Raw genomic sequence first — 19,409 nt, forward strand, 5'->3', positions numbered from 1 at the left:
ATACACTGTATAAACAATACCTAGAAATCTAGGTCACGTATTAATAATGATATTCATGCTGCAGCGCATTCGGTTTATATTTAGGACCAGATGCACACTGTACTGGTAACCTCTTTACTGATACAGAGTAATGCACAGAGAAACATTTGTATTTCTTATTTCTTCAATGTTTTATTCTAAGCAGGTAAAAAAAATCCATAACATTACTGCAAATGGTTTTCTTCAAATGATGTCTGATTAGCAATATTAGAGCTCTTTTCTAGCCACTACATTTACTTGGTATTTTATTAGACATCATATCTTTGAACAGCGTGCACATAGGAAGCTCGTTTAAATAACAGAAAGCTTGTGCTTTTCTCTTCATGCCTCAGTTATTTCTGAATACCTCAGCTATAACAATGCTACAGCCTGAAGCAAACAGCTGTATGGTTTGCTGCCTGCTTGTACCCTGCCGCTCATACATACCCCACATACTATACTTGCCATACGCTATCATTAGCTGAGATCCCTATACATTAGACTGAAATACCAATATACAACTCTATTCTTATTCCAGACCCTGAAATACAACAATTACACATATATTCAATCACTTACATTTTCAAAATACATTTTATTAAATATTACAGTATCTCTATCTTATACAACGACATCTGCAGTAACTTTAACTAGGTGGGGGTGGCATTCCATGATTAGATAGATAGATGATAGATAGATAGAATCATATTATTATAAAATGTCATGTATAAATTATATTAAAGTGATGGTAATTTTCAGATTATAAGATTAAAAATACCACAATACTGGCAGCTCTATTCTTTAGCTAAGGTAAATGTGGTGTGGCTTTGGCGCACTGCATAGCGAGTACCTGACTATTTGACACACTTGAAGTTTCAGATTCTGCTATTAAAAGGACATAAAACAAGTTGGGGTAGAGACAAAATATAATAATATGTACTTTAATTACTTAACCTGCAAAATTATACTGCAGTGCCTCACCATTATCCCTTTCTATTTAGTTTCTGATTTGGTAAGCTCTAACTCCCCCCACACATTTCCTTCTATGGCTGTATCTATATCTATTGTGGTTTTGGTAGAATGCTAAAGTGCATAGGGATTATCTGCTGGAGTTGCTTAGAAGCTGTTGGCTTCTCCAGGCATCTTAGCTATGCCATTCATTTTGCTTATTTTTGAAAATTATTTTAAAATACTTGCCAGCAATTGTTAAACAGTTTTTATATGCAAACTATTTTTAATTAATTAGCCCTTTTAGGATATGTACAAATCTTAACCTGTTTTATGTCCCTTTAAGGGACTAGAAGTGTTCTCTGAAGTATTTTCTCACAAACTCTTGTTGATTGATGCCTCATGGGTCACATTGTGATGGAAGTAACCATTGTTCTTGTTAGCATCATCATTAAAGATATCTTGTCAGCCCATATGGTCCTTTATTTCCAGACTTTATGTAAAGTGGTAACCAATTACATACTGGAAAGTTTTTCCTCAGTTTAAGCCATACTTTTGTGCGGCCTATATGAGTTCTTGTGATTTCAAACATTAAAAAGGGCAACTGTTCTTCACACTGAGCTTTCCATTTACTAGACATTCCTGGTGGGCTCAATGGATTCACTAAGTTTTAGCTATCTCCTTGATGTGTCCCTGTAGATTACTGCTCTGCAAACTACCTACTTAAAAATCTATTTTATAGTATGACTAACTTTTGCATGGTGATATTCTGCACAGTAGTACTCTGTAAACAAGTAGCAGGAGGGGGAAGCTTTATTGAAGTTATATAAAGATTTTAAATACAAAACACAGGAATGCAAATTTTCATCTTCTGTCTATCTTCATGTTCTTCACTTTCATCACGCTCTATCCCATGTAACATTATTTCATGCAACTATCTCCCCTTTATGGCTTCCACCCCACTTTTCCTCTTTTCTCTGTTGCTGATTTTTCCACTGCTTAACATGATTCCACTTTGCCCTCCATATTACTCTCCCCTGGTACTCTTCTCTTATATTTTGCCCTTCCTCCATCATTCTCTTCATGGCTCTCTTCCCTCCATCTTTCTCTCCCCTGGTACTCTTCGCTTACATTTTACCCTTCCTCCATTATACTCTCCCTGACCGTCCCTCTTCTCCTCCACCTTACTTTCCCCCAGTTACCTTCTTTCCTTGGCCCTTGCTTCCCTCCATCTTACTCTTCACTAGCCACCTCCCCTATATCTGACTATCCCTAGTTCCCCTCTATCACACACTCCTTGGTCCCCTTCCCCTCTATCTCACTCCTTTTTTTAAACCTTTTATTTATAACCAACAGTGGGTACAAAAAAAAATAAAAAAAAATAATTTATGCTTACCTGATAAATTTATTTCTCTTGTGGTGTATCCAGTCCACGGGTTCATCCATTACTTGTGGGATATTCTCCTTCCCGACAGGAAGCTGCAAAAGGACACCCACAGCAGAGCTGTCTATATAGCTCCTCCCCTAACTGCCACCCCCAGTCATTCGACCGAAGACAAGCAAGAAAAAAAGGAGAAACTATAGGGTTCAGTGGTGACTGTAGTTTAAAAATAAAAAACACCTGCCTTAAAATGACAGGGCGGGCCGTGGACTGGATACACCAGAGAAATAAATTTATCAAGTAAGCATAAATTTTGTTTTCTCTTGTAAAGGTGTATCCAGTCCACGGGTTCATCCATTACTTGTGGGATACCAATACCAAAGCTTTAGGACACGGATGAAGGGAGGGACAAGGCAGTAACTTAAATGGAAGGCACCACTGCCTGTAAGACCTTTCTCCCAAAAATAGCCTCTGAAGAAGCAAAAGTATCAAATTTATAGAATTTAGAAAAGGTATGAAGCGAAGACCAAGTCGCCGCCTTACAAATCTGTTCAACAGAGGCCTCATGTTTAAAAGCCCATGTGGAAGCTACTGTTCTAGTAGAATGAGCTGTAATTCTTTCAGGAGGCTGCTGGCCAGCAGTCTCATAAGCTAAGCGTATTATACTTCTTAGCCAAAAAGAAAGAGAAGTTGCCGAAGCCTTTTGGCTTCTCCTCTGTCCAGAGTAGACAACAAATAAAGCAGATGTTTGACGAAAATCCTTCGTAGCTTGTAAATAAAACTTTAAAGCACAAACCACATCAAGATTGTGTAATAGACGTTCCTTCTTTGAAGAAGGATTAGGACATAGTGAAGGAACAACAATCTCCTGATTGATATTCTTATTAGATACCACCTTAGGAAGAAACCCAGGTTTGGTATGTAACACTACCTTATCTGCATGGAAAATCAGATAAGGGGAATCACATTGTAAAAAATAGAAAACTCCGAAACTCTTCGAGCCGAGGAGATAGCTACTAAAAACAGAACTTTCCAAGATAAAAGCTATAATCTATGCAATGCAAAGGTTCAAACGGAACCCCTTGAAGAACTTTAAGAACTAAATTTAAACTCCATGGCGGAGCAACAGGTTTAAACACAGGCTTGATCCTAACTAAAGGTTGACATAAAGAGAATGAATCACATAAAATATTCAGCGCAACAAACACAATATAGAAAATACAATATAGGAAATGAAATCAAGCCAAAATCAGTCTTAATGTGTAATTAGTCTTAATATGAAGCGATTCTCTGATCTTAGTTCTTGATGCTTCTAGAGCCTTTCTATTCACAGTATTATTATGAAATAATTGTATGTGAATAATACAAAGAGGTGGGTGTCTCCTTACCGGAATTACCCTCAATCGTATGAGGTAATGAATGCTCTCAATTATTAGCCAAGGCAATGCTGGATCGGTGGTGATGCTTCATCTGTAACAATTCTTTACAGAATGGTTGGTTTGTTCTTTACTCTGTTCTTGTACGTGCCACTTGTTGAATGGAAACTTCCAAAGGCTATTCTCTTTTATATGTGAATCCTTCTTGTGGTCTCTCAGGAGTATGGTATTCCTTCTGCTTTCCCTTTCACAGGCAGCGCTGGTAACATCTCTTGCCTAAACCTTGATCCTAACTAAAGCCTGACAAAACGCCTGTACGTCTGGAACCTCAGCCAGACGTTTGTGCAAAAGAATAGACAGAGCAGAAATCTGTCCCTTTAAGGAACTAGCTGACAAACCCTTCTCCAATCCTTCTTGGAGAAAAGATAATATCCTAGGAATCCTAAACTTACTCCATGAGTAACCCTTGGATTCACACCAATGAGGATATTAACACCATATCTTATGATATATTTTCCTGGTGACAGGCTTTCGAGCCTGAATTAAGGTATCAATGACGATTCGGAAAAACCACGCTTTGATAGAATCAAGCGTTCAATCTCCAAGCAGTCAGATGTAGAGACATTAGATTTGGATGTTTGAAGGGACCTTGAAGTAGAAGGTTCTGCCTTAGCGGCAGAGTCCATGGTGGAAAGGGTGACATGTCCACCAGATCTGCATACCAAGTCCTGCGTGGCCACGCAGGGGCTATCAAGATCACCGAAGCTCTCTCCTGATTGATCTTGGCAATCAGACGAGGGAGCAGAGGAAACGGTGGAAACACATAAGCCAGGCTGAAGGACCAGGGCGCTACTAGAGCATCTATCAGCGTTGCCTTGGGATCCCTGGACCTGGACCTGTAACAAGGAAGCTTGGTGTTCTGACGAGATGCCATGAGATCCAGTTCTGGTTTGCCCCAAAGTTGGATCAACTGGGCAAATACCTCCGGATGGAGCTCCCACTCCCCCGGATGAAAAGTCTGCCAACTTAGAAAATCCGCCTCCCAGTTCTCTACTCCTGGGATATGGATAGCTGAGAGATGGCAAGAGTGAACCTCTGCCCATAGAAATCTGATGAACCTGACCGCAGCTAGCGGAGGCCAAGCCTGAAGAGCATTGAATATCGCTCTTAGTTCTAGAATGTTTATCGGAAGGAGGGCCTCCTCCTGAGTCCACGAACCCTGAGCCTTCAGGGAGTTCCAGACTGCATCCTAGCCCAGAAGGCTGGCATCTGTCGTTACTATAGTCCATTCTGGCCTGCGGAAACTCATTCCCTTGGACAGATGGACCCGAGATAGCCACCAGAGAAGAGAATCCCTGGTCTCTTGATCCAGATTTAGTAGAGGGGACAAATCTGTGTAATCCCCATTCCACTGATTGAGCATGCAAAGTTGCAGTGGTCTGAGATGTAGGCGGGCAAACTATGTCCATTGCCGCTACTATTAATCCGATTACCTCCATACACTGAGCCACTGACGGACGAGAAATGAAATAAAGAGCACGGCAGGGAGTTAGAAGTTTTGACAACCTGACCTCTGTCAGATAAATCTTCATTTCTACTGAATCTATCAGAGTTCCTAGGAAGGAAACTCTTGTGAGAGGTGAGAGAGAACTCTTTCCTTCTTTCACCTTCCACCCGTGAGACCTTAGGAATGCCAGAACAATGTCCGTATGGGACCTGGCGATTTGAAAAGTTGACGCCTGTATCAGGATGTCGTCTAGGTAAGGGGCTACTGCTATAACCCACGGTCTTAGAACCGCCAGAAGGGACCATAGAACCTTTGTAAAGATTCTTGGTGCCGTGGCTAACCCGAAGGGAAGAGCCACAAACTGGTAATGCCTGTCTAGGATGGCGAACCTGAGAAACTGATGATGATCCCTGTGTATCGGAATATGTAGATAAGCATCCTTTAAATCCACGGTAGTCATATATTGACCCTCCTGGATCATAGGTAGGATGGTTCGAATAGTCTCCATCTTGAAGGATGGGACCCTGAGAAATTTGTTTAGGATCTTGAGATCCAAGATTGGTCTGAAAGTTCCCTCTTTCTTGGGAACTATAAACAGATTTGAATAGAAGCCCTACCCCTGTTCCTCCTTTGGAACTGGGTGGATCACTCCCATAACTAGTAGGTCTTGAACGCAATGTAAGAATGCCTCTCTCTATCTGGTTTGCAGATAATTGTGAGAGATGAAATCTCCCCTTTGGAGATAAAGCTTTGAAATCCAGAAGATATCCCTGGGAAACAATCTCCAGAGCCCAGGGATCCTGGATGTCTCTTGCCCAAGCCTGGGCGAAGAGAGAAAGTCTGCCCCCTACTAGATCCAGTCCCGGATCAGGGGCTACTCCTTCATGCTGTCTTAGAGGCAGCAGCAGGCTTTTTGGCCTGTTTCCCTTTGTTCCAATGTAAAATTAAATTCTAAGCGCTAGAGAAAACAACCCAGCTTAACTATTGAATTCCCCTCCAGGAAAAAACAAAAAGTGAGAACAAAAGAACAAGTAATAATTACGCGCTAAAAGCGAAGGTTGGAAAGGAGATATGTAAATCTATAATTGACAGAGCGGCGGCGTGTAATGTGAGTGGAAATCTATTATAAGGAATTAAAATGGATACTATAGATTATAGTGGTTAATATAAATAATATGAGAAAGTAACAATATATATATATATATATATATTCTATTCAAATGAAAAAAGTGAAGGATGCAAATAGGTACAAATATAGATATAATTTATTAAAAGGAAGGTCTAAAACAATGTGTCAAACGATATGCAAAAAATATATATATAGGCAAACAATATACTAAAACATATGTATCTAAAAGTGCAGGGACGTCTCCCTTATTAGTTACTAATAGTAACACTCATTAAAATGGTAAAAAAGGAACTGGTTGCAGTATATATTACTTGCGTTTTTAGCAAACAGTGGAGCAATATTTCCTAAGATGTCCAGTATAGCAGCGAGGTAACTGACGGGTTTAAGGCCGCGTTGTATGCGGCTAGGCGTTACCAGATGATATTGAATGCGCCTTTTTTATGGCTCCTACGTGACCGATGTGACGTCACTGATGTTGGTTACGTGCAGCGTTTCTATAGTTGCCCCTATTCTGCAAAGGATCGTGGAAGTCCTGGGGGATAATTGTAGTACTTGGCGGTCAAAATGGATGACTTAATATTAGGAATATGTGATCCTCCGGTTGTGCAGGCTGTGCGGTCGCGATGTAGCAACTCAGGATACGATTTGTTGCCTTTGGTTGCTAGTAGCAACTAGTGGGTCCTTTTGATGCAGAAACTTGGCGGTCGTTTAAATACGACTTATAGGACAGATATATCTTTGCGGTCATTTTAAAAACAACTAAAAACGACTAAATGTCTTAGAATAGAGAAACTTGGCGGTAGCTATATAGCGACTAGGAGATCCTTTTTCTTTGCGGTCGTTAGTAACGACTCAGGTGTTCCATGGCTCGGCTTCCACTAACGCCACTCAATGACCCGAGCCCTTCAAAGGGTCTGCCCTTTGAAGGGGATCTTGAGAAGTTTAGACTTTGAAGTGACATCAGCTAACCAGGATTTAAGCCATAGCGCCCTACGTGCCTGAATGGCAAAACCTGAATTTTTAGCCGTTAGCTTGGTTAAATGAAAAACGGCGTCAGAAATAGATGAATTGGCTAACTTAAGAGCTTTAAGCCTGTCAAGGATATCATCTAACGGGGTCTCTACCTGTAAAGCCTCCTCCAGAGACTCGAACCAGAAAGCCGCTGCAGCAGTGACTGGGGCAATGCATGCAAGAGGCTGGAGAATAAAACCTTGTTGTATAAAGTTTTTCTTAATGAAACTCTATAAATTCTTAACCATAGGATCTAGGAAAGCAGAACTGTCCTCAACATTGAATAGTTGTACGCGTAGCTAGGGTAGAGACTGCTCCCTACACCTTAGGGACCGTCTGCCACAAGTCCCGTGTAGCGGCATCTATAGGAAACATTTTCTTAAAAGCAGGAGGGGGAGAGAACGGCACACCTGGTCTATCCCATTCCTCAGTAATCATTTCTTAAAACCTCTTAGGGATTGGAAAAACATCAGTATAAACAGGCACTGCAAAGTATTTGTCCATTTTACACAATTTCTCTGGGACTACAATGGTGTCACAGTCATCCAGAGTCGCTAAAACCTCCCTGAGCAACACACAGAGGTGTTCAAGCTTAAATTTAAATGCTGTCATTTCAGAGTCAGACTGAAGTAACGCCTTCCCTGAATCAGAGAAGTCACCCACAGATAGAAGCTCTCCTGCTTCAACTTCTGCACATTGTGAGGGTATATCAGACATAGCTACTAAAGCGTCAGAGAGCTCTGTATTTGTTCTAGCCCCAGAGCTGTCTCGCTTTCCTTGTAACCCTGGCAGTTTGGACAATACCTCTGTGAGGGTATGATTCATAACTGCCGCCATGTCTTGTAAAGTAAACGCATTGGACGCACTAGATGTACTTGGCGTCCCTTGAGCGGGAGTTATAGGTTCTGACACGTGGGGAGAGCTAGATGGCATAACCTCCCTTTTGTCAGTCTCAGAAACCTTAGGTGATAAATCTTTAAAAGCCATAATATGGTATTTATAACTTATAGAAAGGTCAGTGCATTTGGTGCACATTCTAAGAGGGGGTTCCACAATGGCTTCTAAACATAATGAACAAGGAGTTTCCTCTATGTCAGACATGTTTAACAGACTAGTAATGAGACCAGCAAGCTTGGAAAACACTTTAATAAATGTGAAAAAAGCAATAATAAAAAACGGTACTGTGCCTTTAAGAGAAAAAAACTACCACATAAACTGCAAAACAGTGAAAATTTTTTAGTAAACTCTACGAAATTTTTACAGTGTGTATAAGGGACTAAAGCAGCATTGCCCCCACTTGCAAATGGATGATTAACCCCTCAGGCCCAAAAACGAATTAGAAAAACATTAAACCTGTTAACAAACAGTCAAACACACTGCCACAGCTCTGCTGTGGCTCCTACCTGCCCTTAAAAACGATTTTTGCAGGAACAAAACCCTCTATAGAGGTCCTATAAGCCAGAGGACTCCTTCAGGGAAGCTGGATGTCTCAGACTGAAAACGAAAATAGGCCCCTCCCACCATGCACTCAAAGTCAGAGGGCCTTAAAAAAGTACTCCTAGGAGTAATCTAACAAGCCATGTGGAAACTAGGCCCCAAATAAAGATTTATCACCCTCAGAGAAAAAACGTTTTTATTTATAAATCATGCAAACATTTTTACACTATGTAATGTAGGTATTAACATGAATATTATCCCTTTTTGCAAGCATGATCCCAGTTGTTGTTAAATCACTGTATCAGGCTTACCTTAAATATACCAGGCACTGTCAGCATTTTCTAGACCTTATCATCTCTCTAGAAAAAAATATACTGAACATACCTCAAAGCAGGCAATCTGCAGACCGTCCCCCCAACTGAAGTTTTCTTTCCATACTCTTCATTTATGTGTGAGAACAGCAATGGACCTTAGTAACAAACCGCTAAGATCATCAAACCTCCAGGAAGAAGTCTTCTTCCAATTTCTGCCTGAGAGTAAAAACAGTACAACGCCGGTACCGTTTAAAAATAACAAACTTTTGATTGAAGGTAAAAACTACACTAAGTCACCACATCTCTCTTGATACTTCCTTTCTTGTCGAGAGCTGCAAGAGAATGATGGGGGGTGGCAGTTAGGGGAGGAGCTATATAGACAGCTCTGCTGTGGGTGTCCTCTTCAGCTTCCTGTTGGGAAGGAGAATATCCCACAAGTAATGGATGAACCCGTGGACTGGATACACCTTTACAAGAGAAATCCAGTTGCAATTATTGCGCCACGCAGGGCCAAATATAATATAATATAACAACATAACAAAAAAGAGAGAGAAAAGAAAAAACAGATATAATTACATCATTATATAAATTAAGCAGCATTACATTTTGCCTATAGATGGCCGTCTTAATAATGAACATGCACTGCTGGAATTTTTAAAGTATTTTTACACAACGTTATTTACGTAATAAACAATTAACCATGTTGTCATGTTTTGTACATATTATAGTAACAAAAAGACATCATACTAAATGAGTAAACTTAAGTGCAAATGAAGGGAGCGAGTAGAGGGGAAGTGAAAAAAAACAAAAAAAACAAACAAACACCCTCTCTCCTCTCGCCCCTCTATCTCACTCTTATCCATACCCATTTCCTTCCATCACACTTTTCCTTGTTCTCCATTTCACTCTCCCATTGCTCTTTTCTCCATTCCATCTCTTATCCTGAATCCGCTTTTTTCAGTTTCACTTTTTTTATTTCATTCTCCTTTATATTATTGTTACATTTTCAAATTCTGAGACTATCTCTCTATCTCTTATTTTATCCTTTTTTCCATCATAATCTAGCCTTTCCTTCATCTCACTCTCATCACTGCCCCCTTCTTCTTCAGTTACATGGGACCTGCTTCTTTAAGGTCTAGGAATTGCTAGCTAGTTAAATCAAGCAAGGTTTAAAGAATCCAATCTGGTATTTCTCATTTCTGCTTCTTCCACACACACTTTCTTTCTCTCCATCTTTTCTCTTGTCTTTGATATGTCACCCCCTCCATCGCCTTCCTTTTTTTCCAGGGCTTTCCTATATGTATTATTTCTCTGTGTATCTTCCATTGATCAGTAAAGGAGCCTACACTCTCCAAGATGGAACAACCTACCCTAACACAAATTTGTTTCTTATACTTATGTCTGTGTCAAAAAAGAACAAATTATAATGAACATGGGAGGAGCCTGATATTTGAAAGACACCCAGACAAGGACTAACTAATTTGTGTTTACAGTTAGATATTGTGAGGTAAACACACATAGGTTATTGATGCATTCAGAGACAATTACAAAACTAAACATCTTAAAATCACCACATAGATTGCTTCCAGTCTTCCCTATGTTTAAATGAGTATCTTACTGAAATGGCAGGGTTACATACTGCTCTGTTACCTTAAATGCCTCTCTGGCGTTGGCATCCTCTAAGTCCCCTCTATGCCAGGGTTGTTTGGGGTCTGGATAGCTGGATCCCTTTAGACTGGCACCAAACATGTCTATGTAGAAGAAGGCATAGTCACCTGAACAGAAGCCTTGACGCCAGGCATGCAGAATGAATTCACGAAACTTGTCTGGACTGCAGGAAATGTAGACAACTGGAAATTGGGGAGGAAAGGGAATAAGCATAAGAGGAAGTTCACAACCCTGAGATATAACAGAAAGAAATGGCAACTGAATTTCAGCTAACTAAACAGATTCGGCTCCTCTAGTGATTGGCTCAGGTAAAACATTACATGACATCACACCTCAATTAAGTGATAAAATAAATAAAGCCTCCTTTCCGATTCATTACTGTGCTGATTTGCGTTTGTATTACTAGTTGAAAGTTATAGTTTGCGCTTAAGCGAAAGCCAAAACTTCGCTAGAATATTTGAGACTTGAGACCTGAAGTAAACTGTAAGGGTTAAAAAAAGTTGCACAAAACACATACAAAACACATTAAAATTAAGTATTATACACATATATACACTTTTTTTTTAATAAAAATGTATAATTTAAATATCAACAAAAGGTTTTTAATCTAGTTAAAAGGAATATGGCACATGGCAAAGTATTTGACTAGAAAGGGCTCCAATGTATATAAATATGTCTAAATATGTGTATATGTTTGTGTGTGTGTGTCTCTATATATATATATATATATATATATATATATATATATATATATAAAGGAAGGCACTCTCTGATCTTTTAGATGATTATTTAATTCAAGCGTGACGTTTCGGGGACACACTCCCCTTCCTCAGAAGGGGAGTGTGTCCCTGAAACGTCACGCTTGAATTAAATAATCATCTAAAAGACCAGAGAGTGCCTTCCTTTATTTATTTATATACAGACCAGCTGGCACCCTGGCATTTAAAACTTTGGAAGGGAGAGTGCTCTCTTTGAACAGTATATATATATATATATATATATCTACATGTGTATATATTCATCTAGTTCTATAGGTATTTTAAAATAAAATATTTTTTTTTCTACATTAGAATGTAAAGTATTCATAGCTACCTTCAAGTGCACCCCATAAAATTCTATGGGAAGGAGAAGTTAGCGCGGTTGTGGTATCTAAAGTTCAGACTTTTGCTCTTGCAACTTGTATGCGGATTAAGGTGTCGGCATGTCTTCACTGCATATGGGCAGCGGATCTGTTCGTCTGCTGGCCCCTATACATAATTACGCACTCCACTGAGTGTGTAATGTCAACCCCTTCACTCGCGCGACCAATCACGCTAGAGAAGGGACTGTCAATCACTGAGAGCGAGAGAGCAAGCTCTTAGGAATTTCTCCCCCCCCCCCATCAGAGGTGGCAAAGAGTGTAAAAAGCAGTGGTCTAATGACCGCTGCTTCTTATATTGTGGGAAGCGGCTTCGTACAAGGAGCCTTAAACTTTACTTTAAACGTAATTAGCGCGTGAGTGGTGAGTGGGAAAAAAATAGTGCGCCACTTGTAAACTAGCCCATAGTATGGCAGACGTTGTGATTTGTTTTTGTTTTCCAAGCTATTACATTTAATTAGAATAGCTGTTATTTGAAAAAGTAAAGACACTGAAATTAATAAAAACTATAATTAAAACATCTATAACAAAAACAAACGAAAAGAATTAACATCAATTAATGACATTTACAATTATGTTTAATCACTCAGTCATTTTATATTTAACGTTTTTAAATATTTAGTCATTTCATTGAAAAAATTAATTCAAATTTGATAATTCTATCAAATTTGCTTACTAGTTTCATAATTTTAAAATTTGTTTACTAACATGGACTGAGAGACAAAAATTAGTGCAAGCAGTCAAATATACTGAATGAAAACAGATGAAATGTCCATAACTCCAACAACAAGCTCCAGGCAAATAATTTTCTAATGGATTTAAATACTGCTGTTGAACTCTTTCTATGAAAGGTAGAGAGGGTGTTTATTAACCACAAATTTAATTGAGGTAAATGGGTGTCACCGAGTTTTCTTGTGAATTGGAACAGACCCTATTAAGGGCCAGCTTACAAGTGGTGCACTATTTTTCGTTTTCACTCATGCTCAAACACCGCTGGAAGTGTATTACAAGTGAAATGTTTGTGCGTGAGAGTGAAATCCAATGCGCGCTAACTTCAGGACTGGGGATATCGCAACTGTGTTAACCTCTCCCCATAGACTTAATGGAGTGCCCTATTAAAAAAACTAATATTTATCACTTGTGGGCTAACCCAACACTGCATTAGACCAACTGCCATAAAGCCAAAGGTAGTTATGAATACTTTACATTCCAATGTTCTTCATATACAAGAACATTTTCTCATTTTTAAATATATGTTTCTATATATATATATCTGATTAAAAAATTTGTAATATATATATTGTGTATATTATATATATATATATATATATATATATATATATATATATATATATATATATATATATATATGAATATTTACAGGTAAAAATACTAATAACAATTGATTAAAAATGTTTTTGTTTTTTTTTAAGTTTTCAGGTATTTGAGTGGAAAGGGCTCCAAAGGATATGTATGTGTATATATGTATTATGTGTTTATATGGGTATAAATGTATGTATATACAGTACATGTATACATACGTGTATACACACGTGTATATATACATACACATTTATACACAAACATATATATATATATATATTTTCTTTTTCATAGCCCTTTCAAATACTTTGTCATATAGCATATACCTTTTAAACCACTTATAAAAACTTTTTATTATTGTTTATATGAATATTTTTTATTAGATAGTCATTTTTTTTAACCCTTAGCTTTAATGTGAGGTCTTTATTTGTGCTAACTCGACAAGTGAAATTTTGTTTGCAAGCACATTGACTTTCAACTTGTAATACGAGCGCAAGCTAACACAGTCGATATATTGGTTATCGCAACTACCTCTAACAAAAGCACCACTTGTAATCTTTCCCTAACTGCTTAGCTATCAATTATCTTTTTAAATGTTAATATTATTAATAATAATAATAATAATAATATACATTTTAATTTTTATATTAAAGTATCCACAGATTATACAGCACTAAACAGTAGAACATTATATAGGTAAACTGTGCATTGTTACATATATATGTTATATAATATTACATGACAAACTTACAACTGTTCACTACCTGTTTGTTTCTAATGAAACCTGACTATCTTCCTCTGACACTGCTTCCATTGCTGCTCTCACGCACGGCAGTCTCCATTTTAGCCACACACCTAGGCCAGGTGAGAGAAATGTTGGCGGTGTTGGAGTCTTACTATCCCCCTCCTGCTCCTATCAGCACCATCATCCTCATCCATCTCTCTCCTTCTCCTCCTTTGAAGTCCACTGCATCCACCTGTTCTCCCCCCTCTCCTTCAAGGTAGTAGTTATCTATCACCCCCCTGGACCAACCTCCCAATTTCTTGACAACTTTGCTGCCTGGTTTTCTTACTTTCTCTCTACAAATACAGCTGCTCTAATCCTAGGGGACTTTAATATCCCCATTGATAACCTATCTGCCCCTGCTGCCTCTAAACTTCTCTCACTCACAAACTTCTTTGGTCTCTCACAATCCACAATATTCCCTACTCACCGTGACGGACACTCTATCGATCTGGTATTCTCCTACCTCTGCTGCCCTTCTGATGTCACCTGTTGCCCATTTCTCAGACCACCATCTGCTCACCTATAATCTCAACGTACACGCTAAACCTATTTCTGACCCCCGCACCTGTAGAAATATGCACACTGTGGATCCTCTCCAACTTTCTAACCTTATTCAAAAACGCATCCCCCACACTTCCACGGTATCCCGCCCTGACCTTGCTACAAACCACTATAACAATAATCTCTCCTCTGCACTAGACACCCTTGCTCCTCCACAAATACGCAAAACTCCACGTCGTCAGCTTCAGCGCTGGCACTCTCAGCAAACACGCTATCTAAAAAAATGCTCCCGTGTTACTGAACGTGCCTGGAGGAAATCCCGCTCTCAACCCAATTTCCTACACTATAAGTTCATTCTTTATTCTTACTCCTCTGCCCTTCACTTAGCCAAGCAAGACTACTTCTCTTCTCTCATATCTTCTCACTCCTCAAACCCTAAACATCTCTTCTCCATTTTCAACACTCTCCTCTATCTACCTGCACCACCCCCTTCCTCTGCCTTTAGTGCTCAAGACTTGGCAGACTACTTTTTAAACAAAAACACTTACTATCTGAAGTAACAGCCCACCAAAAGACTGCAACCTTTCATCTCCACCCCCGGTCACCCCCTCCACTACTCCCAGTACCTTCCCCCCAACCACTGAGAATGAAGTGAGTACCCTAATGTCTTCCTCACACCTCACTTCCTGCTCACTTGACCCTACCCCTTCACATCTAATACCTTCTCTGTCTTCTACCCTCACCCCAGCTCTTACTCACATATTCAACTGATCCCTTACTACTGGTTCATTTCCATCATCCTTCAAACATGCAAAGGTCACCCCATCCTCAAAAAACCCACCCTCAACCCCAATTCTCCTGCAAACTACCGCCCCATATTACTGCTTCCGCTAGCTTCAAAAGTCCTGGAAAAACTAGTTTTTAATCGTCTAACCCACCTATCCTCCAACTCATTGCTTGACCCCCTGCAATCTGGCTTCCATCCCCAACACTCAACTGAGACTGCCCTCACCAAGGTTACTAATGATCTTCTTTCTGCTAAAAACAATGGCCACTATTCGATACTTATCTTACTTGACCTGTCTGCTGCCTTTGACACTGTTGACCATCCCCTCCTCCTACAGACTCTCAGCTCCCTTGGGCTCTGTGACATTGCCCTCTCCTATATACACTCTTATCTCTCTAATAGGTCCTTTTTGGTCTCATTTGCTGGCGACTCCTCCTCTTCATTGCTTCAGTCTGTTGGAGTACCTCAAGGCTCTGTTCTAGGCCCTCTACTCTTCTCTATTTATACTTCCTCACTGGGTAAACTTATCAGTAGCTATGGCTTCAACTATCACCTCTATGCTGATGATACTCAGATCTACCTATTCACCCCTGCACTCTCTCCTTCTGTCCTTTCCCACATCAGCAACTGCTTATCCAGCATTTCTTCATGGGCGGCCTCTCACCACCTAAAAATCAACATCTCCAAGACTGAGCTTCTTCTAATCCCCCCATCTAATTCTACTCCAGTTTCTAACATTACTATCACTGTTGGTGACACCACTATCTCCCCATCACCCCAAGTCCGCTGCCATGAGTTACAATTGACTCCAATCTGTCCTTCATACCCCACATCCAATAGATCTCTTCATCCTGTCGCTACCACCTACGCAATATCTAAAAAATGTGTCCTTTTCTGAGTGATAAAACTACTAAACAGCTAATCCATTCCCTAGTAATTTCCTGTTTTGCCTACTGTAATAACCTACTAACTGGCCTTCCTCTCTCCAACCTCTCCCCCTTAAATCCATCCTAAATGCCTCTGCTAGGCTAATCCACCTCTCACGATGCTCTGTATCCACTGCACCCCTCTGTGAGTCCCTTCACTGGCTCCCCATTCACAGCAGAATTAAATTCAAAATTCTCACTCTGACCTACAAAGCCCTTACCAAGCAGCCCCCCCACCTGTCCTCACTCATCAACAAATATACTCCAGCCCATCCCCTAAGATTCAGCAACGATCTACTCCTTGCCTCTTCTACCATCACCTCCTCCCATGCTAGACTACAAGACTTCTCTCGTGCAGCACCAACCCTCTGGAACGCACTTCCTCCATCTGTCAGACTCTCCCCCAACCTCTCTTCCTTTAAACGCTCCCTAAAGACCTTCTTGTTCAGGGAAGCCTATCACCAAATCAGTAACTAATGAATTCCACTTGCCTAATAGTTGCCCTTATCTAACTCCACACTAACATCATTCCCACCTTTGCAGTCCCCACCTCCTGTTTCTCACCCCCCTACCCATTTATATTGTAAGTTCCCATGGGAACAGGGCCCTCAATTCCCCCTGTATTTGTTTGTTAAATTTTGTCTGGTGTCTCATATTTTACTCTCCTTTTATCTATGTTACCCATGGACAGCGCTGCAGAATCTGTTAGTGCTTTATAAATAAAGAATAATAATAAAATAAAATAATAATAATGACACAAAGTGCATGTGTCTCAGTTGATACTGAGGGCTGTGTTTAAAAAATAAAACACAATCTCAAGATAAAAAAGGTTTGTGTGGGATCAGCTGCAAGTGGAACACATTATTAGATTTTTGGTTGGTAAAGGATGTTCTGTTAGGTAAGAACAATTATTTGTATAAGTGAGTGTGTGTGTGGATATGCCTATCTGTATGTGTCTGTGTATATTTGTATATATATGTGTTAATGTGTGGGTATATCTGTGTCTGTGTGTGTATTTCTGTGTGTGTGTGTGCGTACGTATCTGTGTGTGTGCGTATCTGTGAGTGTGTGTATATGTGTATGTGTATATTTGTGTATGTGCCTGTGTGTGTTGCGTATCTGTGTGTGTCGTGTATGTGTATGTATGTGTGTGCGTATGCATATCTGTGTGTGTGTGTGTATTTCAGGTAACAGATAGCAGCACCACCAGTATTAAAAGCAAAGATATTCATATCCTTAATCATGTCTAATCTAAACATAATTTTACTGCCTTTAAATAGTAATCAAGCCACACCCATTAAACACTTTAACCCTTGAAGAATTCTGTTACCTGAAATTATTGAATGTGGGACTGTGGTGCTATTCATTAATAGCTTGCACACCTGAACAAGTGTTACTCTGGTGCTGGATCTATTGGGATTGTTTGTGTGCGTGTGTGTATGTGAGTGTATATGCATCTGTGTGTGTGTGTGTGTGTGTGTGTGTGTATGAGTATGCACATCTGTGTGTGTGTCTTTGTTTGTGCCTGCGTATCTGTGTGTTTGTTTGTTTATTTTTCATAAATTCATAATCTATCTTCTAAAAACAGCAACGTGTTTTACGTTTAGATAGAATCTGACCTAACAGAAACATGAATCCCACATACAGTAAATCACATAGACATAGATGACGCATACTGGCCTACTAAAGATGTGAATCTCTCTCCAAATTACCCAATAGAAACAAATTCTATTCCCAGTCAGATAATATGGCAACTATTGCAAAGATTGCACAAAAAGAAAGTCCTTTTTCTTTGTTACAGGCACAGCATAAGGATGTTGCTACCACACATTGAATTAATAGACGAAGATCTGCAAACCAAACTAACAGCTATGACCATTGATCATTTTTCTTGCTGTTTTAAAATTGACAATAAATGAAATCAGTAACATCTGTAGTTTTAATTCTTTATACCAGAAAGCCATTAAAGTAGAAATGAAAAACAGCCTCTCCAGTTTTGAAATAGTGAAACTGCAAGATGAGATACTTCAAAAACGCTATGACATCTTTATGAATTCCACATGCTGAGCCAAAGTATAGGTGAGAAATCCTGACTACACCTCTAGAATGCAGAGGAACACCAATAACCATCCCTGGGAACACCTTTCATCTACCAGTGTGATAACCATAACGGACTATAACGTACTGGAACACTTACAGCTATCTCTTGGAAACACATTAAATCTATAAGACAGATAACCATAACAAAACGATGCATCTAGAACGTCCTGGAACAGCCATCCCTTGGAAACACCTTTAATCTATAAGAGAGATAACCATAACAAAACAATGCATCTAGAACGTCCTGGAACACTTACAGCCATCCCTTGGAAACACTTTTAATCTATAAGGGTGATAACATAACAAAACAATGCATCTAGAACGTCCTGGAACACTTACAGCCATCCCTTGGAAACACATTTAATCTATAAGAGAGATAACCATAACAAAACAATGCATCTAGAACGTCCTGGAACACTTACAGCCATCCCTTGGAAACACCTTTAATCTATAAGGGTGATAACATAACAAAACAATGCATCTAGAACGTCCTGGAACACTTACAGCCATCCCTTGGAAACACCTTTAATCTATAAGGGTGATAACCATAACAAAACAATGCATCTAGAACGTCCTGGAACACTTACAGCCATCCCTTGGAAACACCTTTAATCTATAAGGGTGATAACATAACAAAACAATGCATCTAGAAGATCCTGAAATACTCACAGCCATCCCTTGGAGACACCTTTTATCAATCAGGGAGATAACAACGGATAACAGATATGCATAAATGTTACAAGCATTTACATAAACTATTTGCGAGTATATTTCTGAAGTGTTGTAGCTGTAATTATTGTTTTTTTTCTTATTTCAGCACCCTTGGGCATCTCACGCAACTAAACATGTTAATGGCAGTAACACCCACTACCAAAACTGTGGACAATATAGATGTTCAATTAATTTTAAACATGATGAAATCCCATTAGCAACCTCACCAGCATCTATGAATCTACGTAATTGTTTACATGCTGCTACCCCTGACCAGGGGTAAATCACAGTCTATCGACTGTTTTGTTTTTAGAGGGATTCAAATTACTCTCTGTTTTGGAGTTATC

The 19,409-nt window shown here is 39.4% G+C and overlaps 1 protein-coding gene across 2 annotated transcripts in view; it reads right to left on the reverse strand.

Annotated features, from left to right (window-relative positions):
* The window catches only part of NPR1 (natriuretic peptide receptor 1), a 336,428-nt gene that overhangs the window by 217,973 nt on the left and 99,046 nt on the right, over positions 1-19,409 (reverse strand). For both annotated transcript variants that reach the window (XM_053704226.1, XM_053704235.1), the window contains exon 3: positions 10,772-10,971. In XM_053704226.1, the coding sequence (XP_053560201.1) occupies positions 10,772-10,971 (200 nt within the window). The remainder of the gene's footprint in view (positions 1-10,771; positions 10,972-19,409) is intronic.

The sequence above is a fragment of the Bombina bombina genome, chromosome 1 (assembly GCF_027579735.1).
Source record: "Bombina bombina isolate aBomBom1 chromosome 1, aBomBom1.pri, whole genome shotgun sequence".
Taxonomy (NCBI): domain Eukaryota; kingdom Metazoa; phylum Chordata; class Amphibia; order Anura; family Bombinatoridae; genus Bombina; species Bombina bombina.